We start from the raw sequence: 27558 nt of genomic DNA, 5'->3' as shown, positions 1-27558 counted from the left end.
CGTGGCTCTACCACTAGTTCGCTTCATTACTCTTTGCTTGGTTGAAGTCGAACAACACACAACCGTAACTCTAAACAATGAGCAAAAGGCAACGGAGTTTCACGGCGGCTCCGGCGAAGAAGGGTCCTTCTCCGGCGACCGTTGGCCAAATAAATAAAGGGCGGGAAACTCCGACCACCGTGCTGTCCCTCGACTCCGACATCGTGGGCATCATCTTCGCTTTCCTCGACATGTTCGACCTCGTTCGGTGCTCCCTCGTTTGCAAACACTGGTACTCCTCACTTTCTTCCACTTTCTCTTTTTCTTATGCAATCCATCGTCAATCGTCACGTGCCTTTCTGAAACGCGCACGTGCGTGTTCGTGAAGGAATGCCATCGTTGAGTCCCGCTCGCTGCGAGAGTTTTACGAGAGGAAGATGAAGAATTCTTCTATCTTCGACGCGGGTTCGTCTGAATTTACCAAAATGCCCTTGAGGGCGATTTTACGGGAAGTGGCTTTGGAGCAGCATAAATTGGCTCTTCAGTGTGGTGGCTTTTACGTTGATCAGTGGAAGGGTCATTCAACCAGGTAACTATTCTTCCCTTTAGTAATGCTTTCAATCACTTTTGATTGGGTACAAGCTAGAAAGGGCTTTAGAGCTTTGCTACCGAAAATAACTCTTTATTTTAGCAGAGAAACTTTTAAAAGCGATTTTAAGCTTCTATTCAAACAGGGTATTAGTAATTGATTCAGTGTGAATGCTACTTTGCTTAGTTGTACAAACTTACATTTACACATTGTTCACATAAATAAGAAAAGTAGACATTTTGATGTGCGGCGTTTTAACATTATGAGAAGTTGTGTATCTGTTATTGACATAGATTTTGTAGCATTGGTTCAGTATTTGTTCTCTATTCATTTGGGAGGGAGCATTACTCAGTAAAATGGTGCTTTTTCTGTTGATAGTAAATGGGACTGCTAAACCCTTTGTGGCTTATATGAATGCTGTTGATTTTTATTTTTTATGGGAATTGATGGTTTATTAGTGCGGAACTGTGTATGGTCCAAATCAGACTCTAGTTTGTAGCCATAGATGTGTTTACCTTTCATTTAGGAATCCTTATGTAGAACTTTAGTGCTCAGTTGACTGCTATTTCATGTTTTTCAAAATGTCAAACTCGAAGCATTTTTTAAATTTTATTGAAGCTAATGTTAATGTTGAGAATACTTGGCATGATTGCTCGGAGTTTACCAGTAAGTACATGGCCATACTCCAAGCATTTTTTCTTACACTGCTGTAGCATTAGTCCCATGCTCTCAGTACATCTCTGCTGCAACCATCACTGCCTCTCATAAATATAACTTAATGGATTATATATGAACTATGAAGAATGTGTTGGACATGCACATACTATTGATGAATCCATAATCTGTGTTTTGTTGCATGCCCTGTTGTGTGTGTGTGTTATAAGTGTTCATCAAATCAACATGCATGGAGTATATTGATGTTCAATACTTGCTTTTCAATTAGGGTTGCTCAGTGCCGAATGAAAATGGGCATGCTTGTTACTGGCGTAGGTGATAAGGTATGGACAATATTTTATCACTATTTCTAATTTCCGATCCTTAAAAGTTTCTTTTCCTATGTTAGTGGCATACACAAGTTGTTATTTTGTCTATTAAATCATTGGTGGATTATAACTGTTTTTTGTGTTGCATGACTAATGTTATATTATCTATTTTAAAATCAAATTCTTGAGTTGTTATACAGTGGATTATAACTGTTTTAGTGTCTCACCTCTCGGTTTCTCTTCCCGTATGACTTGCATATCTTGTACAATTACAGTTAGTAAGCTTGTCATTGGTTGTTATGAAACATGAATAGCATTACGTCAATATACATGTCCACTTCTTTGCAAAACAATATCTGAAGATCTTACATTTGATTGAGGAACCTGTATTTTGTAGGTAGCAACAAATGGACAACGTTATAGAGCAAACAACTTGCAATTATTCTTTAATTTGACATCATTATGACATTATCTGATAATTTCTGAAGTATCAATTTTGTTTTTGTTAACTACCACTAAAGAAAATATATGATTGGCTTTGAATTTATTTTTACTATTGCAATTGTTTCTACATGATGTGTTTTGGAGATGTCACTCTTCATAGTTAAAATTATAAAAATATATTGTAGGACAGGAGTGAAGACTTTGGCTACTTATAATTTGAAGCTTTGTTGGACAGTATTACAATATCATATTGGCAAATGGTTTAGAATAATCTGATGGAAGGTTAGGTTGCTAGAAGGAAGCATCTTATTCACAGATGGTATCACTTCGGCTTAGGCTTGTTTTTCTTGTATTCAAATGTGCTATCTTTCCCTCTTTATGATTATTATCTGAGTCATTGATCAAATTGGGAAGATCATCAGGGATTTTTCGTGGTTAAGGTTTGAGTCCCTCTTGGGAATTTGGTGCCTAAAATCTTTTCTTGGTTTTGTTGGAAATCTGCCTTAGTTGCAGTCAGCTGGTCACCCCTAAGCCGTAATGTCTCAAAAAGGGCTACCTACAAAGGGGCTAACAAAAAGGCTGAGTGAAGCGTCATAGCGTGGAGCCATCGAGACGTTAGCTCTTAGCAGGTTGAAATTCCACATTGACTAGAGATATGACATTAAATAGTCATATAAGGCTTGGACAATTTTCACATTACAAGCCAATTTTATAGGATTGAGTTAGGTTCTAAGTCCAAATTCTAATGTGGTCGGTATTTACATACATATAGTGTTTTATATGGCTCTTGGTCTAATGATTCCTGATCTGTTATTGGTGGATGTTTATAAAGAATAAGTGATTAATGAGGAAATGTCTCAAGTTGGAATGTAGTTTTTATGGTTTGCAGGTCAAATTAATTTAGATTATGGGTAGATTTGTCATTTATTTATGGTTATCAATCATGGCGTGTGGGATTAATCTCATTATTAGAGGTGCTGGAGAAAGATGGTTGTTTAAAAATCATGAGTATTTATCGTTTTGTATACATTTGTTTTTATCATTGAATATCATTTGGCATACATATTACACTCTGGCTTCTGCACTTCTGCTTATGGAAGTTGGATGATAACACTTTGAACACCTTGTTCTGTTATTTTATTTTTTATTTTGTTAGTTTGGGGCAGGGGAGGGGGAGGTTTATTGGTCTAAAAAAGAATTTAAAGACTAAAACCCAAAGAGATTTTGTTTGGGATCTTGCAGTGATTTTGGTTGGAAAGAAAACAACACAAATGTTTCATGGCGCAAAATTTCTCTGCTAAGGATTTAAACCCTTTCCTTGAAGTTCTTGTTTCTATTATGTCTTCTTTGTGGCTGGAGAATTTTATCAGTAATTCAGTAGATTCTTCAAATTTCTAATATGGATTTTTATCCTGTTTCTAATATGAATTTTGTCAGTGAAAGCAATATAGATTCATGCCATATTATCTGCCTTTTGTTACTCAGTTTTATTTTTTAACTTGGTTAGACCTTGTTGTACTTACTATTTCCATGGCGTTATGATAGGTTATTCGTTTCTGGTCATTAGACAGCTACAAATGCATAGAAGAACACTCAGTGCCAGATATGTTCTCTTTAATTGACTTTGATTTTGACGATAGCAAGGTGAAGTAATTGAATGATTGCTTTATGGATTTAATTTTCCAGTGAATATATAAGAAATTTCATTGTATCAATCAGTCTATCACATGATGCCACCTGTTTAAAATATTGTTCAAAGCTTTTATTGGGAGCGAAATGCCTTACTATCAAATTTAAACTCATATTTTATTAGTTATCATATATAAGACTTCAATGAAGTACCATTAGTATGATATGACCCACCATAGGAAGCTCGTGACTAAGATAATGTAAAGGAGAAGGAAGAATAGGTGAGAAGCACCTAGGGTGGAACAATAGGCTACTAACTTCATATGGAGTGTTTCATAACACATGTGATGAATTGTAAGGAGCAACCTGAGATGAAGGAAGATAGGTGGAAATTAGGTTGAACTCTTGATTTGGGAGACTAAGTGCTCTCAAACTTCTCAGATTTGTTTTCCTTTCATTACTATAGTTCTAAACATTGTTTAAGGGTTTGTGATAAGTTGATCTAAGTTATACAAAAACTCTAAAATTTAGAAGGAAGAATATCTTTCTTTTCTTATTATTGAATTATGAGGTCAATGGACCTATATATACATGAGCTTGCAGAAAATTCAAGAAATATGGACAACTAATTCTAGGGAGACAAATCCCTATGATTATGGGATTGTTTCTAAATACATAAACCTAGTATTAATAGCAAGATACGACTGTGATAAAGAATAAAATTACAACAAGGATAAAGTATAAAACTTCCTAAAATACACAATGGGCAACATGGTTTTGACAAATCATGCCATAGTCTAGCTTTTCCTTGATGAAATGTCTGTCGACCTCGATATGTTTAGTTCTATCATACTGCACCGGGTTGTGGGCTATAATAATTGCGGATTTATTGTCACAATATAACCTCATAGGTTCATCCCACCTTATCTTCAGGTCTTCCAATATAATCTCTAGCCATAGAAGTTCACATATTCCTAGGGCCATTGCTCGAAATTCTATTTTAGCACTCGATCTAGTTACTACACTTTGTTTTTTGCCTTTCCAAGTTACTAGGTTTCCACCAAGGAAGGTGTAGTATCCAATAGTTGATCTCCTATCTACAATTGACCCTGCATAATCTGCATTCATATATGCTTCAAGACTTACACTCTTGTTCCATTTGAACAGAATCCCTCTTCTTGGAGTCCCTTTTAAATACTGGACAATTCTAAAGGCAGCTTGTAAATGTGCTTCCTTTGGTCGATGCATAAACTGGCTGACTAGACTCACAACAAAAGCAATGTCTGGCCTAGTGTGAGATAAGTAAATAAGGCTACCTACGAGTCTTTGATAAATTTCCTTGTCCACGAGCATATCCTCATCTGCACTTCCCAACTTTATATTTGGATCAACTGGAGTACTTGTTGGTTTGCAAGATGTCTTGCCTGTTTCTTTAAGCAAGTCAGTAACATGTTTTTGTTGAGATATAAAGATTCCTTTCTTGGAATGGGCCACTTCAATTCCCAAAAAATATTTAAGTCTCCCTAATGTCTTGATCTCTAATTCCATGGCAAGGCATTGACTTAACACTTGTTGCTCCTTTTTGTCATCCCCAATTACTATAATATCATCTACATACACCAATAATATTGTTACTCCCCTTGAAACTGAATGTTTGATAAATAAAGTGTGATCCCCTTGGCTTTGTTTGTAACCTAGACTTGTCATAACTTTGTGAATCTTCCAAACCATGCTCTTAGGGATTGTTTCAGCCCATATAGAGCTTTTTTTAGTTTGCAAACAGTTCCAGTAGCAACCTATCCATCATAACTAGGGGGCAACACCATGTATATTTCTTCTTCAAGGTCTCCATGTAGGAATGCATTCTTCACATCGAACTGTTGTAGGTCCGAATCATGATTTGCTGCTAATAACAATATTACTCTGATCGTGTTCATTTTAGCAATCAGGGAAAATGTCTCCAAGTAATCCACTCCATAAGTTTGAGTGAATCCTTTGACCACTAACCTTGCCTTGTAACGTTCAATGGTCCCATTAGTCTGATACTTTACGGTATATACCCACTTGCACCCTATTGTGTTTTTTCCAATTGGTAAGGTGACAAGTTTCCAGGTCCTGTTCTAGTTTAACGCTTCCATTTCCACATTCATGGCTTGTTTCCATTTCCTATTAGATAATGCTTTAGATACAGAGGAATGTGTAGGTGTGGAGTTTAGGTTTGTGAGAAAGGTTTTATGAGTAGGAGATAATTTTTCAAAGAATAGGAAGTTTGATAGAGGGTAAAGTGGTAGTTGGGTGCATGTTCTGGTTCCCTTTCAAAGGGAAATGGGAAGATCCAAGTTTTGGTCCACTTGTGCTTCTAAATTTTCAGAAACAAACTCATTACAATTATTTGAATTTATAGGATAAGAAAGTGTTACCTCATGTAATGATGGTGGGTTGGATTCTTGGACTTGGGAAAATTCTGGAATGGCCTTTTCTCTCTTTGAATATACCAGATTTTTCCCAAATTTACCACCATTAGGTGCAGGTTCAGGTGCTTGTTCTGTTCTTCTCTCAGTTTTAGGGACAGCTACGCTATTTGTCCCACTTTCAGGTCCAAATGCCATATTTGGAAGCATGAGAGGCTCATCTTCCTCTCTTATATTTCCCCGTGAAGATGAGGTTGCTTGAAGTAGCTCTCCTGTTCGTTGAAGGTGACATTCCTTGACACACAGAATCTTTTTGATGGGGGGTGAAAACATTTGTATCCCTTTTGTGTGATTGAGTACCCTAAGAATATACATTTGACAACCCTAGGATCCAATTTTCCCCTTTCATTACTATGAACATGTACAAAGGATACACACCTAATATCCTAGGTTGGAGTTTATTGGTAGGACCCAGGTGTGGGTAGAATGAGGATAGGACTTCCATGGGCCTTTTTGATTCTAAGATTTTAGAGGGTAACCTATTGATTAGGTAGGTGGAAGTAAGAAGGGCTTCCCCCCAAAATTTCTTAGGAACATGATTTTGAAAAAGTGGGGCCCTAGTTTGGTCTAATAAGTGTCTATTTTTCCTTTTTGCAATCCCATTCTGTTGGGGTGTTCACACATGAAGAATCATGAATTATCCCTTCCTTGTGGAAAAAAGAGTTGAGCACAAGGTTAAAATAGTCCTTGGCATTATCAGACGTAATTATCTTGATACTAAATCCAAATTGATTCTTAATCATTGAGACAAATTGAAAACAAACGAAGCTAACCTCAGATTTTTGTTTCAATAGGAAAACCCAAGTCACTTGGGTGCAATCATCTATGAAAGTTAAAAACCATCTAGCACTTGAGATATTAGGGACATTAGCGGGACCCTATACATCGGTATGAACAAGGAAAAAAGGTGAAGGACTCATCTTATTGTTAATGAGGAAAGGTACACACTTGTGTTTAGCAAGCTCACACACCTCACAATGGAGACTCCACATTTAAATTCTTAAAAAGGAAGGGAAAATCACTTTTACAACTCAAAATGAAGGGTGTCCCAGTTGACAATGGTATAGTTGAGCTTTCTCTTTATTGGTCATGATGGATTCAAATATGAGGGATTGGCTCTTGGTAGGCAGATTAGAGTCCTCCATGTAGTACAAGCCATTCCATTCTCTAGCATGTTCAATCGTCCTCCTCAAGTTCTTGTCCTGCTATATACAAGAGTTGCTATGAAAAACAACGTTGCATGAGAGATCTTGTTTGAGTTTTTGTGTAGAAATCAAATTGGTGGATAGTTTAGGGACATGAAGGACATTTTTTAATGTTATGGAGCATATAAATTGTATCCACCAAGCATAGAACACAAAAACTAAATTCGAGGTCCCCTCTAGGATTTATTCATGATATCTACAATTTGATCACTAGAGTTGATGAATTCGGTGACAATTTCCATGGACAACATATAAGACAAAGTGGTTGACTTCATTGTGAAGCATACCAAATTGTTGCACAATAGTACGAAATTGACCAAACCAAGCTCGAGGGGATTGTTGAAGTCCATATAGGGAATTGTTAAGTCGATAGACCATAGTAGAGTACTCCCCTTGAGCAACAAAACCTAGTGGTTGCTCCATGTAGACTTCTTCATCAAGATCCCCATGTAGGAAAGCATTTTTAATATCAAGTTGGAAGAGAGGTCAGTGCCAAATGGCAGCCATGTAGAATAATAATCATAAGTCATTTTGGTCATCGGGGAGAAAGTATCAATGTAGTCTAGCAGATACACCTGGGTATAACTTTTCACCACTAGGTGGGCCTTGAGGCGATCTATAGTCTCATTAGGGCCAACTTTAAGTTTGTAAAGCCATCGACACCCCAACAAGAGATTTTCCAAGAGGAAGAGGAACCAAATTCCAAGTTCCACTGCTCTGAAGTGCACACATCTTGTCATTGCTTGTCTCCAATTTGGGTGAGATAATGCTTCCCTTATAGACTCAAGGATAGGCACAAAAGACAAAGAAGACATGCAAGTATAATGCAAAGAAGAAAGACCTATATCTAAGGTTAACATAGTGTTGAGATGGGTTGCAAGTGGAATGAATGCCTTTTCACAAAGCGACTGGCCAATCGATGTCAAGGGGCAAGTTTGGCTTCGGTAAAAAGGATGGTGTTAGTGAAGAGTATGGTATGGCCTCTACTATATCTTCACAAGTTGTCGTAAAGGATGGTGCATGAATGTTAGCTAGTCGTTGACAACGACCTAGGCTCCATTGTTAGGGCATCTTGAGTTACCACGGGGGCATCCTAAGTCATGGATGGAAGAGGGAAAAGGGCAGGTGAGCTAGGAGGACAGGGAGCAAGCTCAAAAAAAGAGACTTTTGGTGAAATAAAATATCGTGGATGGGTAGCAAAGAAATAACAATGACCTTTCTGTGAACAATGATAACCGAGGAAGACACATTTGATGGACCGTGCTGAGAGTTTGTCATGGCTTGGAGTTAGATTATGAAGAAAGTAGGTGGAGCCGTAGACACGGGGCAGAAATAGCTCTGAGTGAATGGATTTCACTCTGAGTGAGCTCAAACAAAGAGCACCCCTAGGAGAGGTCCTCAGCTCGCGTAAGCGAGCCAAGTAAGAAAGCATAATACATAGCAAGAATCACCAATCCCTTCATTCCTCACCAAGAACAAGGAACACTAGGGTTCCACCTTCAATTTCAACTTAAATACTTACGAAAGCATGAATCAACATAGAAAATCAACATTTCACAACTTAGAAGATCAAACAACAAACTTCCCTTACCTTAAATTACTCATAAATGAGAAAGAGAAGGAAGAATGACGAAGAACAAGAGCTTCCCAGGAGTTCGTTGTATGACAACCTCAATCTTAATTCTTAACTCACAAGCTTTGAATCTTCAGTCGGACACCCCAACTTTGCTACACATAAGGATTTAGAGGCTTCTATAGAGTTAGAAGAAGAAATGGTTTCTCTTGGCTCCAAAGTCTATCTCGCTAACTTCTCTTTAGATTTTCTCAAGATATGAACTTATGAAGTTCAAGTCTTAAGAAAACCTTAAATACCTTTCCCTAATCTTGGTCAACTTGACCTCAACTTAACACAACCCGAAAACAATTTAACCCCGAAGGATCCCTTAACCAGTTTTAAAATAATTATACTTACAACATAACAACAATTAAAACAGCACATAGCACATAATTAAACAATAAAGCAATTAAGCATGCAGTGTTACCACATGCGATTGATAAGGTAGCAAGTGGTGAGAATAGCATCACCTTAAAAATGTAGGGGAACGTTACTGTGGGGGAGAAGAGTCTTAGTGGTTTCAAGAAGATGCCTATTTTTGCACCCACAAGATGTTTGATGAAGAATGTCGTTTGACACCATAAATTATTGTAACGTATGAGATAAATATTCGCGTTCATTATCACTACAAAGAGAACCCATGGGGGTGCCAAACTGGGTTTTTATTTCATTGTAGAATTTCTCTAACATAGAAATCAATTCAGACCTACTTTTCATTAAACATAGCCACGTACAGCGCGAAAAATTATCAATGAATGTGACAAAATATTTAAAACTAGACTGGGTAACAATTTGAGAAGGACCCCAAACATTTGAGTGAACCAAGGCAAATGGGGACATAGCTCTTTTATTGACTCAATTAGGAAATAAATTACGGCTATCTTTCCTTAACTGCCACGACTCACAATGTAGAGTAGACAATTTGGAGAGGCTGGGGACTAACTTCTGAAGCTTTGGCAAACTAGGATGTATCAGGGTAGACTGGCAAATGGTGAGTCGTTCTGTGGTGGCTGTGGCCGGAAAGATGCTGGAAAAGGTGTCAGACAGGGTGTGGCAATCAAAGATGAAAACGGTTTGCAAAAACATTTATCACTGGAAACAGGCTCTGGATACATGTTAAAGAGGAAAAACCAAAGACATATTTGGGAAAAACTGTCTAAATACACAACGGATGCAGGTTTATATAGGCTTATTTCATTAATTGTACATAAATAGAGGATATTTTGTTTCCTCTAAATCTGATACTATGTGCCTATAAACTACCATTAATATAGAATATTATATTATGATAATTTCTTAGCCTATGATCTGCTATTATGACATAATATTATATTTTGATTTTCAACATGATCAATTTAAGTTGCTTAAAGTTGTTGACTTGCTTAAGTTTTTTATGCTTTGGAGTTGTTGCCTATAAAATGTTGCTAGCATTTTCTTTGTATGCTTTATGGTTTCTGAAATCTCTATTTATTTTCAGATTGTTGGTCTAATTGGTAGTCATTTATGCATATGGAGGCGGAATGGGAAAAGAAGCATATTTCCTTCACCTGAAGGCAAATTTGTAAAAGGTTCATGCATGCGGTAAAAAAAATCAATGCTCTTTCTTTTTTGATTTTTCCTATCTCTATTTCATAACTTATTTGAACCTTGTTTGCTTTGTGTGGTGTGATGGCATGAAGTAAGTTGGAAATCTATATTACTTGAGTTGTGCTCTGAGCTCTTTATAACTAACCCTCCTTTTCAAGATGGTTCCCCTTGTAGATTTGATTATCATCTATATGTTGTATACCAGAAAGGTGATAGAAAATTGATTAGCAATGTGATTGAAAAGTATACACGAGCAATATATAAGGTTGCAACTACTATTGTCAATCATACAATATCAATGGTCTTATCCTACTAGGTGAGGTCAAATACAAGGATCACGATCCATTGTATTCGGTTAAAACTAAGTTCTCAAGGATTTTGTTTATTATCATGAGATCCTCTTTAAAAATTTTCCTTTAGTGTCTTCTTGGTCTCCCTCAACCCAGTTCTATGGGGTTGAAATATGTCATCTTTTTTACAATAGTTGTCAATTCAATTTCCTTTCATATGTATTTATTTTGTATCTTGTCTCTTCTTACAAGTTAAAATCATAATAGCTTGAGATCATCAACTCGTTTCCAATTCCGTCTCCTTCACCATTCAAATCAATAATGTCCAAATCATCTATAGGCAATGGTGTAGTCTCATGCTGTCCAACTTGGATTGGAATCATGTTTTCATCCAAATCCAAGTTGCCTACATTCAAACCTAAACCTTCATCCTCTCCATGCTCATTATTAAGTTTTAAAGAAACTAATTGTGACACCCATTCTAGCCTAACAAACAATGCAATTAAATAAGGAATAAATTCTTAACAACTTGGGTAAAATAGGTTCACATATAACCCATCTCTGAACACCCAATCAAATAAAATAGTTATAAAACATAAAGTTTTCAAAAGTGTTTAAACAAAAAAAAAATAGTAATCAATATGAAAGGTAAAATCCTATTCTAATCTCATTGCCCCGTTGTCACATTATCAAAGCAAATCCATCGCTTCAGTTCTTGGTACCTTAAGTGTCAACCTTGTCACTTACACCATTACCTAAAATACACCACAACAAATACGGGTGAGAAAAATGGTTATTCATATATATGACACAAGAAACAAATCTCACCTAAACATATAATCAATCCTCATACAATTTACAGTAATAACCAATCACGACAGCGTTATCATTACATTTATACATCTAATATCGCCATTATCACATCATCATACAGCCCATGCATCATGCTCATGCTCACGTCAATGCAACCTCCTAAGAAACATTAACTCAGAACGTCGCACAATAGGCGAACTTCATCAATTTCCTCAGGCACCGTCACGCATGGCCACACCGTTTATATCACTTATGACCAATGTCACACTGTTAATCACCACTTATGGCCAGTATATAAAAATGCACCCCCTGTTAATCACCACTTATGGCCAAGGTAAATGTGTATGCAACATGCACCAATGCTTATGTTATGTTATCTCATCCATTCATAATTTCTATCCATGCCAATGCACAATTAAATATAGAGTCGCATCTTGCAACTGTCAATTACATTTTGCACATCAACTCATCCAGATACACACCATTTATACTTATTCATATAATAATCATTACTATACATCATACAATTCATTATCATCATCAAAATTCATCAGTATAGTACCATATATCACAATCCCACATCAAACTCATCCAATCATATCATAAGTATTATAAGGCATCACTAAGAAATCATACAGTATCACTAACATGCCAAAAAGGGGTCCCAAAATGTCAAAAATGCAAACTCAAACAAAACACCGCATCGGACACCATAAATCTTGACAGCTTGATCTCTACTCACTATTTTGACCATAACTTGAGTTATACACATTCTTTTTTAGTGATTCCAATATCATTGGAAAGATAACATCCAAGGCTACAATTTTCGTGAAGAACACAAAGCCTAAAAATGTCGTTAAGGTCACCTCTCATGGCTGACAACATAAAACTTAATATTTCACGCACCGGAATGGAGACTGAACTTATAACTCGCATACCTTGATCAATTCATAACATTTTTACATGATTCTAGAGTCTAAATTATAGCCCAAAGTGTCTATTTTCTAACCCAACAAACTGAAATTGATTTGGTTAATGAAACAAAATGATATTACAAAAATACTAAAGTACATCCATAAGTAAAATCTCCCAATTACTTATTAATTCATATAATTAAGGGTGCTCATCACTCTACAAGAACTCTAAGTTACAGAGCACATCCCAATGAATTCAATTATCATTTAGATCATCAAATTTACCAAACAATATAACAACTGCATTCATAAATCAATATAAAACCTGATTGAATCATCAATTTCAGCCTCAGAACAGAAAATGGACAATCTTAAAAATTTAGCAATTTCTCCCATTACCCATTCTCTCTCGTAATCCCACATATGAATGAACTCATTTTCCTTCCCGTATCTTATTGTGATGAAAAGAACAATCTGATGTAGTTTGAGACAATTTTGAGCACTTCTCCCTAGAGCTCCTTATTTCTCTTCTTTCTGTCTCAGTCCTTCAGAACGCAAAATGAAGTAGATTAGGGTTAATTCTGCCTAACCCTTCTTTTAAAAGCTCACTGAACCGGATCAACCTAACCTATTTCGCTTCTCCCATTAAATCAAATAAATTAATATAATAAAATAATTTCCCACGTATAGAAATAAATAATAATTCTGACCATAATATAGTAATATTTAATAATATTATTATTTTAGAAAATAGGATGTTACACTAATTAACTGAGATTTGTGAAAAGTAAAAATGAATTTCATTCCCCAACTAAAACAAATTACAAAGGTCCATTTATATGGATGTTATATACTCTAACTAATTTGTCGCTAGATAAAGTGGCAGCAGGAATCAATGATGCTGTCTAACAACCTCTAGCTAATTACTAATTAGTTAGAATGCAACAACTAGACCTATTAACTACTGTTGCACAATATTTAAAATAAGGAGATCGAGTAAAAAACTTATATAGAGTAATACTACTCTAATAATCCCATGCAAGCTCGGGAGGGTGAGACGCATGCAAATCTACCACTCTAAGCCTTGCCCGAAGATCACAAAAACTGGAAGGTGGCAGTCAAGGTTGTTAAACTTGAGAATTTAGGTAAACTCGGGAGGACCTATAAACTCAACTCGTAAACTCGTAAGAGTTTACCTCATATTAAAATAATACTAAAATTCTAATTTCATGCATACCATGTAATATAAATAGCAATATCATATTGAACATAAGTAAAAATCATCTAGAGAAGATCAAATTAACAAAATAGTGAAAATAAACCATAACTCCATAATAAGACAGTAAGTACCAAAGTATCAAATGTAAACAAGTACAAATTAAAATTATCTATATACATAGATCATGTATTATAAATGATCAAAGTAAAAGTTCAAAAGTTAAATCAAGATAATAAAACTGCATAAGCTAGAAGCCTAGAAATCTTCAAGACTTCAACATTTCAATCCTTCAAGATCTTCATCATCACCATTTTGCTCCTCCTCTTCATCATCTCTATCATCAAATTCTTCTTTTGACCCTTCAAAGTCTTGAACATAAGCTTCAAGGTTCAGATTCTCAATATTTTCCAAATTGCTTGAAATCCCAATTTCAACATTTGCATCGTCAACAACATTCTCTTGGACCTCTTCAACAATCTCTTGTACCTCCTCAGTTATCCATTCGTCATCAGAATGAATATCTTCAAAAGGAAAACCAACATTTTTTTTTATCAATTTAGATTTCGGTTTTGCATTGTACATCACATAAACCAAATCATTCATTTTCTTTTGATCCAAACGATTCCTTCTCTTTGTATGAACTTAGAAACAGAATATGAATGCCATAATTTCATGACTACAACAATCTATTATCTGTTATATCTAACACTTGAATATGAATAATTTCTTATTGATAAATCTGAATGAGTACAATAAAATAAATAGGCATAAAATATAATCAATCCCTAAAGTTTAGGAATTTAGATAAAACTGACTAAGGAAACTAAACTAGAACTTAGGAGAAGATAAACTATATCTAAACAGAATTATCTTAACACTCCCCCTCAAGCTGGAGCATATATATCATATGCATCTAGCTTGTTACATATATATGTTATCCTAGGACCTCGTAAAGATTTAGTAAAGATATTTGCAAGTTGATCCTTGGAGCAAACTGAGGAGGTCTTGATGATACCGGAGAGAATCTTTTCTCTGATGAAATGGCAGTCAACCTCTATATACTTTGTTCTCTCATGAAAAACTGGATTAGAGGAGAGGTATAAAGCTGACTGGTTATCACAAACTAGTTCCATATGACCAACCTTGCAAAACTGCAACTCTTGAATTAAGAATTTTAGCCACAAGAGCTCACATGTGGTGTGAGCCATAACACGATATTCTGCTTCTGTACTTGATCGTGCAACAACACTTTGCTTTTTACTCTTCCATGAGACAAGATTACCACCCATGAAGACACAATAGCCTGATGTTGACCGCCTATCACTTGCATCACCTGCCCAATCTGCATCTAAATATCCAACAATGTTTGTATGTCCTCTATCATTGTAAACAAGTCCTTTTCCTGGTGATCTTTTGATGTATCTAAGGATTCGAACAACTGCAAGCCAATGATTCTCACAGGGAGAGTTAAGAAACTGACTTACAACACTGACAGGAAAGGATATATCAGGTCTGGTCATGGTGAGATAATTCAATTTTCCCACTAATCTCTGATATCTCCCTGGGTCAGAATAAGGCTCCCCCTGATTAGGCATAAGCTTCACATTAGGATCCATGGGAGTGTCAACTGGCTTACAATCTGTAAGTCCGGTCTCTTCTAGAATATCAAGGGCATATTTTCTCTGAGAAATAGCAATACCGGACTTTGACTGAGCGACCTCAATCCCGAGAAAATAACGTAGGGGACCTAAATCCTTAATGTTAAAGTGTTTAAATAAGTGTTGCTTCAGAGCCTTGATGCCTTCCTGATCATCACCTGTAATCACAATATCATCTTCATAAACAACAAGATAGATAAATCTATGTGTCGATGAGCGTCTAAAGAAGACAGAGTGGTCTGTCTCGTAGCGGATCATTCCAAATTCCTGTATAACTTTGCTAAACCGACCAAACCAAGCACGAGGTGATTGTTTGAGGCCATACAAGGACTTTTGTAATTTACATACAAGACCAGACCCCCCTTGAGCAACAAACCCAGGAGGTTGATCCATATAAATCTCCTCCTCCAAATCACCATGTAAGAAGGCATTTTTGATGTCTAATTGAAACAAAGGCCAATGCCTCATAGCAGCCATAGCTAGGAAGAGACAAACTGAGGCCATCTTCGCAACTGGAGAGAAGGTGTCGCTGTAATCCAAACCATATACTTGCATGTATCCCTTAGCCACAAGACGAGCTTTCAATCTATCCACCTGTCCATCAGGGCCCACTTTAACATTAAATACCCACCGACATCCAACAACAGATTTTTCAGGCGGAGGTGGGACAAGTACCTAAGTGTGGTTGGAGTCTAAAGCTGTCATCTCATCAATCATTGCTTGTCGCCATCCTGGATGGGTTAAGGCCTCTTGTACTATCTTGGGAATGGTAATAGAGGAAATAGCAGAGACAAAAGCATAATAGGTAGGAGACAAACGATGATATGAAAGAAAGTTATAAATAGGATGAGGATTACAAGTAGAACGACTACCTTTACGAAGAGCATTGGGCAAGTCAACTGAGGTAGGTGGGGCCGGAGTAGGTGAGGAGACTGAAGCAGGAGTAGAATCACATGGCTCAATTGAAGAATCATTGGGAGGAACAACAGTATGTGATCGACGCTCATAGGTTATCCCAAATTGGTGTAGAGGATGGTCAGACCCTAGTAGTGCGGGAGGATCTGGTGCCTTTAAAGTAGTAGGTGTGGTAGGAGGCACATTATGATCAAAATGAGGAATAGGCAATACCTGAGAGAGGAGATCTGAGTCAACCAGAGAGACATCTGTGACAATAAAATATGGTGTATCTTCAAAGAAAGTGACATCTGCACTGGTGTAAAATTGATGCGTAGCAGGAGAGTAACAACGGTACCCCTTTTGGACACGGGAGTATCCTAAGAACACACATTTGATGGCCCGAGCAGACAACTTAGCACTTCCTGAGAAAAGATCATGGACAAAACAAGTACAGCCAAAGACACGAGGATGAAAAGAATAAAGGGGATCCAATGGGTATAATAGGGAATGAGGTACTTGATCATTCAAGACAGACGATGGCATTCGATTTATTAAATACCCTGCAGTGAGGACAGCATCGCCCCACAACTTTGGGGTGCATTGGCATTCAATAAAAGAGTATGAGCAGTATCCACAATATGTCTATGTTTTCGCTCAGCTACACCATTTTGTTGAGGTGTATGAGGGCAACTAGATTGATGTAGAATGCCATGGGAAGCCATAAATGATTTGAAGCAATCTGAAAAATATTCTTTAGCATTATCACTTCGTAAAATCCGAATTACTTTGCCAAATTGAGTTTGATCTCCGAATAGAAACTTAGGAAAATATTGAATAACTCAGAACGATTTTTCATTAAAAATATCCAAGTACATCTAGAAAAATCATCAATAAAGGTGACGTAATACCTATGTCCTAAAAGAGAAAGAATGCGACTAGGACCCCAAACATCAGAATGAATAACATCAAAAGGAGACATAGCTCGACTATTAATACTATTAGGAAAAGAAGCTCTAACATGCTTCCCTAATTGACATGACTCACACTCTAAGGACACCAACCGTGAGAGATGAGGTACCATTTTCTTTAATTTATTCAAGCTTGGATGACCCCGGCGACGATGAATTAAACCAGGAGACTCAATAGATCACATATGGTAGAGGTAGAAGGCTGAAGGTAGTAGAGACCATGTGATTCAGATCCGGCTCGAATCGTCTGTCCCGTACTCCGGTCCTGTATCTAGAAAGAATCAGAAGTGAAGGTTATGACACAGTTTAGTGACCGAGTCAACTTACTTATAGAAATCAAATTAAAGGGACATCCAGGAACTAGTAAAACAGATTTTAATGGTAGTGATGGGAGAGGTGATATTTGGCCAATACCAGTGGCTTGAACTTTTGACCCATCTGCAAGAGTGATATGATGTGGAGTTTTAGGTGATGATAGGTTAGGGAAAAGGGAGACATTACCAGTTAGGTGATCAGAAGCACCGGAGTCCAAAACCCAAGGTCCAATAAAAGTAGAATGAGAGAGACAAACTGTAGAATTACCAGTATGAGCAACAGTGATGGAATAGGAGGCCTGTTTAGTTGCCTTCAATTGAAGATACTCTTGGTAATCATCGGTAGATAATGTGATTGGATGATTGCCCTCCGGTTCAATCTTGAGCTCTGGAGCTGAAGTTGGAGATTGAACCACATTAGTTGTCTTGCTCGGAAAGCCATGCAAGGAATAACACTTGTCTCGTGTATGTCCATCTCTCTGACAGTAGGTACAATGGAGGTTTCCTCTACCCCCTTTACCACGACCACGACCTCGACCACGCCCTCGACTTCCACGGTCAGCTGTACTAGAGATAAAAGCAGAGGACTCAGATTTTGTGTGAGGATCTGCCTCTGGTGAAGGGACCCGAATCAGTCGATCTATGAGTTCTTCTACTGTAGGAATGACAGGATTTGTCAAGATTTGATCTCGAACAGATCCGTAATCTTTGTGGAGTCCTTGAAGGATAAACACCATAAACATATTATCAAGTTTGTTTAATATTTGTTGAGGATCATCACTAACCAACATTAGCTTGAGCTCATCAATAGTGGATTGAGCACGATTCAAATACGTTGGCAAATCATTATCAACCATACGAAGAGTTGCTAGACCATGAACAGACTCGTATATTCTTTGGATATCATTGGCATAGACATTTCGAGCCTTCTTCCAAATATCACAGCATGTCTTGTACGGACGAAAATGCACCATTAATTTAGGCTCAATGGACTGCCACAATAGAGATACAAGTTGATAATCTGCCCGTTGCCATTCATCTCTCACCTCTTTATCAATTTCGGACGCCCTTTTAGTAAGATGATCATAGAGACCCTGACCTAAAAACCACATTTCAACCGCAGTGGACCAATCCAAATAATTTTTACCATTAAACTTTTCAGATGTAATAGTAGGTGATCCAGAAAAGGCAAAGGAGACCAGCCCCCTTTTGGAAGATTCAATTTTTGGATTCTCCTTAGGAATCTCTGCCATGAAGAGAAAAAGAAGAAAAACAGCAAACAATCAGTCACGAAACTCCGAGGTAGCAACCAATCAACCACGGAACTTCGAGGTAGCAACCAAACCACCACGGAACCCCGAGACAGCAACCAAATTGCCACGGAACTCCGAGACAGCAACCAAACAACCACGGAACTTCGAGGCAGCAACCAAACGACCATGAAACTCCGAGGCCGCAACCAAACGACCACCAACAGACCACCTAGAGTGTGACCCACAACCTGAAAAGGGTCAAAACGGGAAGAGGGAGGGCCGGCGAGTCCAACGGAGTGAACCGCGTCGCAAACGGAGGCTGGGAGGGCGGCGCGTGAAGCCCACGCGCCGGCGAGCTTCCTCAACAATAACCGCGCGTGAGAGCGCGTGAGACGGCGGCTGACGGTGGCTCGCGACAGAGAGGCCAATCGGCGACCTCTGAGTGTGCAGGCGGTGTCAACTCCGACAACCGCGGACAAAACTCAAAAACCCTAGAAATCCTAGATGTTGGCTGCTGGATTAGGGTTCCTGGACCAGAGTGCTCTGGTACCAACTTGAATATGAATAATTTCTTATTGATAAATCTGAATGAGTACAATAAAATAAATAGGCATAAAATATAATCAATCCCTAAAGTTTAGGGATTTAGATAAAACTGACTAAGGAAACTAAACTAGAACTTAGGAGAAGATAAACTAGTATATCTAAACAGAATTATCTTAACAATAACATATCTACACTATTAAACATTAATTTCCTAATTAAAAATTAGTAATTTACCATCTCAAATGAACTTCAATTATGTTTGCATCCCGAGGAGATACAAGACAAACTGAGAACACGAATGACAAATCTCTTTAAGTTTGGACAACCTTCACCATAGAAGTCCCACCATTCAGCAAGAGTCATTTTCAGTCTATTCTCCGTTGCAGTTTTCAAGATTAGAATGCCCTTTATAATAATGAAACGCTGGAAATTGCAAATTAATCTTGCTCCTTTCTGCCTTGTCATCCACCAACCTTGTCAAGCAATCAAACAGCCCCTGTTTAACCTCATAATCATCTTCTTTAAAGTTAGAGTTGTAGTGGAATTGGGGATTATGGTAATACACAGCTGTATGTAGGGGCATATCGAGTTGGTTGTCCCACCTCTCATCAATAATTATCCAAACAGGTCGATAGCTAAAAATACAAAATAATACAAACTAAATTAGGTTTTTTCTTTACTAGAAATAGAAACATGAAAAAAAATCAAGTAAATGGAAATTTAGGAAGCTTAAAATTTTTTAACATCTTTGAAGTTGCTTTTTATCTTTTCCTTAGCAGAATCCATTGCATCATATATGAAACCCATGGTAGGTTTTTCATCAGAATCCACTAAGCGAAGGACTTGAATAAGAGGAGCAACACCCTTAAGACATCTGATTTCCTTCTTCCAAAACCGATTGTCCAAAGTTGTGTACTGCACCTTTTTTCCATCATGTGTTTTTGAAAACTTGCTTTCTTTCCATTCAGTTGAATTAAACAAGTTCATAATTGCTGCCTTATTATCATTCAAACATTATAAAGTCAAATAAGCAGTAACAAACCTAGTCAAACCCAGCCTAATCAAGTCCCTCCCATCAATTTTCTTTTTTAACATGCTAATCAACATAGTACGAGAATAAATGTAGGTAGTGATCTTCCTTCCTTTTAGTATAGTGACTTGATGCACCTTTAAATGTTTTTCAAAATTCTCCAATATCAAAGCAATACAATGAGCAGCGCATGGAGTCCAATGTAAATTCTTTCTCTTTTGCATCAACACTTATCCTGTTACTTTGTAATTTGCAGTGTTGTCAGTCACTACCTGGACTACATTCTCCTCTCCAACTAATTCAACAACATCATATGACACCTTAAAAACCTTTTTAGTTGTTTTATAAACGTCATATGTGTCTAGTGACTAGAGAAAGATAGTACCTTTAGAGAAAGATAGTACCTTAAATTGCAAATGGAAGGTACACCTTTTCTTATTTGTCCATCCATCAGACATGATTGAACAGCCAGTCCTCTTCCAGTCTTGTTTAAATTCTTTAAGCATTGAATCAATTTGACTAACTGCTTTCTTTAGAATCTTTTCCCTTGTCTCATGACAAGAAGGGGGTTTGTAACCAATTCCATATTTTCCAATAGCCTCACATCTTTGCAAAAACGACGGAGTTCGTGAACAACAGAAGCAACGATTGGCAGGAAATCCACAAACAGCAGCAGCAACAACAGAGTTCTTTGAGTAGCAGTTTGTCACAAAGAAACGCTTACGTTTTAGGGTGAATAGTGAAAGTCACAAAGCAACGGAAGGCTTAAAGGCTTCACAAATACTCAATGATGTCATTTATGGGTGATGTAGCAGTTTTTCAAAAAATTGTAAAACCACGGAATCATTCACAAAGTCACAATTTTACTGGGTTCACTCCGATTTTACAGAGTTCACTCCAATTTTACCGAGTTCACTACAGATTTTGACAATTTGTGACCTCCAACCATAGGTGATGATATGGGTTTAGACTCGTCCTTGTTGGTTATGGATAACAGGCCTAAAATATATTTGCTTGGAGTTAAAATGAGAGATCCATCAGATTGAGTTTTGACTTAAATACCTAAGAAACAATCCAAGTCACCAAGATCTTTCAGAGAAAATTCGGACTGAAGCTTGGTAATTAAGTCTTCAATGCCTGACTATCAAGTTGGACAGATTCACCTCCTGTGTGCAACTCATCCCCAGTGGTTTCGGAGGCAAAAGTGCCATGGATTCAATTCATATGTTTCAAGTTTGGAGCATACAATTTATATACTCTAGTTCAAGGAGGAGTAGTGTTAGATTAATATATATTTTGTATTGTTATATGTCTGGGAAAAGGCTGGTTTTTATCTTTTCCACTGCTGTAGCTGGAGTCAAAGGGATACAGACTGTAATCTCTCTTTTTTGTCTAATTGTTCTCATTGTACCTCTGTTTTTGATATATATATATATATATATATATATATACACATTTGAAGCTGAGTGTAAGGTAGCACACTCAAGCTCTTTGGTACCCTAATCTCTTTTATCTTGTCTCTCAAGTACTTTCAAATTCAGTTGCGAAGTTGACTTTGCAATGCTTGATGCTACACCTTTTTGCCATTCATATTTATAATACGACAGTTTGAGGGGGAAACTTTGGTGAGATAGCAGTAGATATTGACAGATGATTAGTAGAAGTAAAGACAACAAAGCTAACATGATATCTTCAATTTCCTTTTTCTCTTGGTTCTGTGCTTTCAGTTACTTTGATCCAGAAGCTGTGGTTGGATGTGATGATGGAGCCATTCGTGTTTTTGATATGTACAGTAGGAGATGTTCTCAAATAATAAGGTATTTTATAGTTTTTCCTATTTTAATTTCTGTACATAAATGGTCAGCAACATTTAAGTTTATTAAGAAAAGATTCTGAACTTGAACTTGAAGGGTACAGTTATCTTTTCTGATGGCTTAAAAGAAATGATCCTATTCATATATAAAATTGATAATCTATTCTTGTAGGTCGATTCATATGTATTGCTTGATGAATAACTTAAACATGTCATCTAGCATTCATGATGTGTACAATTTGCTGTCTGCAGAATGCACTATGCACCAATAACATGCGTATGTTTGAGTGAAAATCAATTGATAGTGAGTGGCTCCACTTCAGGGAATATCACAATATCAGATCCTTCCTCTGTTCAGCAGGTAGCAACACTTAGATCAAGTGATGCCAGAGGTAACAAATTTGTCCCATTCAATTGCCATTTTGATTAATGTTAAGGGAAGAACAATACAGAAGACAACAGATATATTCTGTCTCTAAACGCTACACGAGCTGAATTATATATACTAATGATAATCTCTTATGCATGGGTACTCCAAAAATTATGTCGTACACATATAGAGTATGTGCTCATCCGGTATGCAATGGGTACTCCTGGGTACGTACCAAAAACATCTTCCAAACCAAAAAGAAAAAGGGTACTTAAATTGGGTTCTATTTGGGTACATATCAAGCCCATACCCTAGGTCTGATAAATAAAAAATATTATCTTTTAGTGAAAAAATATATTATCCTTTATGTATTCTTCGTGTATGGTGTGAGCAAGGGATGACAATAGGACCCCGTGGGATGGATAGTAGGGTACCCATCCTTGCCTTGTTGTGTAAAAAACCATCCCACCTGTGTGGATATTTGTTAAATGGATACTTGTAAATTTTATAAATATCCACATATATCCATGGATATTTGTGAATTTTTTACAAAAATAAAAAAATATTACAAATGAATTTAAGCTTGTATTTGATGTCAATTCTATTGAAATGTTAAAGATAAAATTTGACATTATTTTTTTAACTTGCATTTAACATTAATTTTTTTGAAATATTAAGAATAAATATAAAAAAAAACGCAAGATAAATATAAGGATATTTATAAATGGGTAGAAAAATATCTGTACTTGTTATCCGCAGGTATCCATTTTGTCTACCCATTAATTATCCGTGACAGATTTTATCCATGGATACCTGCAGGAACGGTTCTTTTTGTCATCCCTAGTGAGAATAAGTTAAAAAATGGCATAAGAGAGTCTCTGTTCTTGACCTGCTAAATCGATAATTGTGAATCAATTTTATTTTGGTCCGGCCACGGGTATCCTCCAGCCCACTGGGCTAGAGATTGATCCTGCTCGCGTTAGTGTGAATGTTGTTGACCCAACAAATTTTCATACACAACGGGAGTCGAATCCAGGTTCTAGATCGTTCTCATAACATTTGAGTGTAGGGTTAGGGATGGAAATAGGTTAGGCCAAACCAGACTTTGAATATGTAGTTTTTTTTATAGACCTGTCTAACCTTTTTAAAGTCTGACTTGACCTATTAACTTATTAAAAACCTATTTATATTAATAATATTAATTAGGCCAATAAACTTAATTTTTAAAAATCAACAAATTTATTTTTAAAATATATTTTACTCAATATTATTAAAATTTAAATTTTAAAAGAAATATAGGAAAAAAAGTGAATCATTTTCTATTGAAGAAACAATTCATGCATGGCCATATATATTAATGTATGTTCACGCACAGATCGTAAGTTTATAAACTTATAATCAAAAAAAAAAATTGTATAAAAAAATATTTTATATATTGATAATTTGTTTTTGTTTTATAAATTTATTTATATTTTTAATAATACATGTATATTAATTTTTTATTATATTATATAAATAAATATTTTTATAAATTATAGTTTACTCAATATTATTAAAATTTAAATTTTAAAAGAAATATAGGAGAATAACTGAATCATTTTCTGTTAGAGGGACAATTCATACTTAGCCATATATGTTGACGTATACTCATGCATAAGTCGTAAGCGTATGAACCTATAATGAAAAAAAGACAATTGTATAAAAGATATTTTAAATATAAATAATTTGTTTTTGTTTTATAAATTTATTTGTTTATTTATATTTTTAATAATATATGTATATTAATTTTTTATTATATTATATAAATAAATAAGCGGACTTATCAGGTCTAATAGACTTTTTTATAAGCGTAAGTCTATCCTTTTTATATAAATAGTCTTTTTTAAAAGTCTAAATTTGACCATTTTATTAAATAGGTCAGGTCAGAACAGACTTTAAAGAGGACAGGTCATAGATCCTTATTTAAGACTTAACTTATTTTCATCCCATTGCATGGTGTCTAAACAGATTCATCGGGTTATCATTGTGACTCATTTGATGGGACTGAGTTTCTTGAAGTTGTCACTCTTTATAAACTAAATTTAGAGTTGATTATTTTTCCTAATATTGGTGGATGAAAAGAAATTAAGAGATTGAAACGGTTAATGTGTGATATCATAGTTATACAGATGTCTTAACATTGATTAACATTTACATGTTATAGTTTTGTTTTAAGAATTTTTTTTTTTTTCATTTTGAACAATTTAACATTTTTTATTGTTATAAATTATGCTTATTTGTTTCTTTAACATTTATAAAATATAGTCATCTTTATATATAATTATTTTTTTTATAAGTATATTGTTTTCAGATATTTTTTTTGGTTTTGTTAGAAAATGGTTTGGGTCTAACTCAATTCTACAAAAGCGATTTGTAAGGTGAAGATTATCCCTTACTTAAATACTCTTTAAATGCATAAATGGATTTGGATTTTTTCCAATACACTCCCTCACTTCCAATATTATTGGACTTAGTACATGAATAAATGATTGATGACCTTTTTTAATGATCTTGGATAGGTGAGACTTGGATTTTTTTCCAATGCACCCCTTCATGCCCAACACTATTAGGTTTAGTGCACGTGTCAATGATGGGTGATAAATTTAGAGTAAATCTAAATAGCTCTGTTACTATCTTAGAAAGTGGTTGGAACCTAAATCAATCCTATAAAACTGGCTTTTAAGGTGAGGATTCTCTTCACTTATATTCTTTAATTGTACTATCTCTAATCGATGTGGAACTTGGATTTTTTCAAATAAATGTACAAAGTTAATGATCTTTTTCTTTTCTAAATTACAGGTTACAGTATTTTTTTTTTAAGATTTACAGTAATGTACCCATATCCAAGATTTTAAAAAAATTGTATCCCGTATCGGTACCGGTACTATAGCCGTAACCATGCAACATAGAGGATAATAAATATACAGATTAAAATGACCCTACTTACTGTAATTACATGATGTGGTTAAGCCAATACAATGAACCTATACAGTATTTACAGATTCTCCAACACTCACCTTCAAGCTACAGGAAATAGGTCATGCACCAAGTTTGTTACGTATTGAACTTATCCGAGGACCTCTCAAAAACATAGCGAAAACATCCACTACTTTGTCATTTGTTTTAACATGAATGTCGTTTGAGTTCTTCAAGTAACTGTTTGAGCCAAACTATTTCACACATAGTCGATCCCATGGCTTCTTTTTTCTCTGCTTCAGCACTTGGTCTTGCAGCATAATATTTTCTTTTCCAGGTGCATGGTTAGCACTTCTCTTGTCCTGTATGCTAATGTTATTCTATTGGTATACTCCAGTACTTCTGGCATTTTAGTTGGAGTTAAGTTTATATATGCTCCTTTTTTGGTGGACTAGTTCTATTTGGTGAAATATTTTGTAGATATTTATATGTTGAGGATATTGATTTTATGATATGGAGTGCCATGATTAGTTTTAACCAATATTTTAAAAGCACTTTATATTTCTGATGCTGAAGGTGAATCTGATTCAATGTTTATCTCACAGGCATAAGGACCTTATGTTTCAATCCCTCCTCTCAGCTATTGTTCGCAGGATCAGCTGTTGGATTTACATATTGTTGGGACCTTAGGTATGCCAGCAATAGAGTAATAAAGGTCTCTCCTTAAGTGCATTCATACACTCAAGGTGTACATGCTGCTACATAGGAAATTGCTACAACAAAAAATATATTGATCAATTCCATGAATTTGATTGAGAGTAGCTTTAATCTTCTCTGTTAGGGGGACACCAAGTAGACAAATTTAGTAATGACTTGTTACAAAAGAATTATCTGAAGCTGATATAACGTTTGGGAACATGCTAAAATGGTATGAAATTCCTAAAGTAATTAAGAACCAACTAATTAAACCATTCGAATATTATGTAAATATTAACTTTTAGAGCGCATAAAAAGGGAAAAAAAATAAAAGAATTTCTTATATATATACAACAAATATCCCTAATAAAAAATGCATCTATTCTTTTAATCATCTATTAAAAGTATATCTACAGATACTTAAATATATAAAAGAAAATATGTATCATAATCTAGAATACAATTGGATATGTATCTATTCCCCATATTCATTTAAATGAGTATGGCACATTATATGTTCCTCTGGCTCTGGCTCTGGTGTATCATTCCCAGAAATTTAGAAAATGTTCATATTTGTACTTCCATTAAATTTTTTTTTATGAACATGCTAAGAGAACAGACAAGGTAAGAATTAAAAATCCTCGTTCCTTCTTAGGTAGGTAACCACAACACTCACCCAGTTGAAGGCAGTGACAGTATGTCCCTGATTTGGAACAGAAATGCACTGCAAGCATAAACCAGTAGTGATCCGTTTCTTTTTAATCACTACAAAAAATTATCTATTTGATTTATCAGTTGCTCAACCTTGTTTGTTCACTTCATGCAGGACAAGGAAACTGTTGTGGAGCAACCGAGTGAGTCCTAATGTTATATACTCCTTACAGCACATGCAGGGTGACACATCAACATTAGCTGTTGGTGGAATAGATGGCATTTTGAGATTTCAAAATCAGAATGATGGAAGTATTGTTTCAAGTTGTGTTGTGGAGGATAAATTGTTATCAACATTTCAAAGTTCTTCTGGATCCATTCAAATAAGGAAAGGAAGGAGGTTGCCCGAAGATACCTACATAAATATTGACCTTATTCCCAAGACTGCTCGACCTTCTATTACATGCCTCGCTGTTGGAATGAAGAAGATTGTTACCACTCACAATACCGATGACATCAGAGTATGGAAATTTAAAAGTAACATTTCTTTGTAAAATTAAGAATTTAGTATCCTGTATATTGTTTGTGAATAGTTTATCTTCGAGGACAGCCATGGAGTGAGGAAGAGAAATTTATCTTTCTAAAATAAAATAAAATACTCTTTTAATA

At 35.8% G+C, this 27558-nt stretch overlaps 1 protein-coding gene across 4 annotated transcripts; it reads left to right on the top strand.

The window, feature by feature from the left end:
- On the top strand, positions 1-27558 carry LOC109807703 (F-box family protein with WD40/YVTN repeat doamin). 4 transcript variants are annotated; one of them, XM_083065589.1, is made up of 9 exons: positions 2-271; positions 368-568; positions 1512-1566; positions 3541-3639; positions 10393-10496; positions 22132-22221; positions 22470-22609; positions 26148-26257; positions 27065-27247. In XM_083065589.1, the coding sequence occupies exons 1-9, from the start codon at positions 78-80 to the stop codon at positions 27101-27103; spliced, it is 1032 nt and encodes a 343-aa protein (XP_082921715.1). In that variant the 5' UTR covers positions 2-77; the 3' UTR covers positions 27104-27247. The 4 variants fall into 4 exon arrangements, with proteins under 4 accessions (XP_082921717.1, XP_082921715.1, XP_082921716.1 ...); XM_083065590.1 differs by having other exon boundaries at positions 26148-26288; positions 27065-27204; XM_083065588.1 differs by having other exon boundaries at positions 3-271; positions 26148-26232; positions 27065-27558.

Source organism: Cajanus cajan, chromosome 10 (genome assembly GCF_000230855.2).
Source record: "Cajanus cajan strain Asha chromosome 10, NIPB_CcT2T_4, whole genome shotgun sequence".
Taxonomy (NCBI): Eukaryota; Viridiplantae; Streptophyta; class Magnoliopsida; order Fabales; family Fabaceae; genus Cajanus; species Cajanus cajan.
Note: the sequence above shows the minus strand (reverse complement) of the source record. Positions and strands in the feature narration are given on the sequence as shown.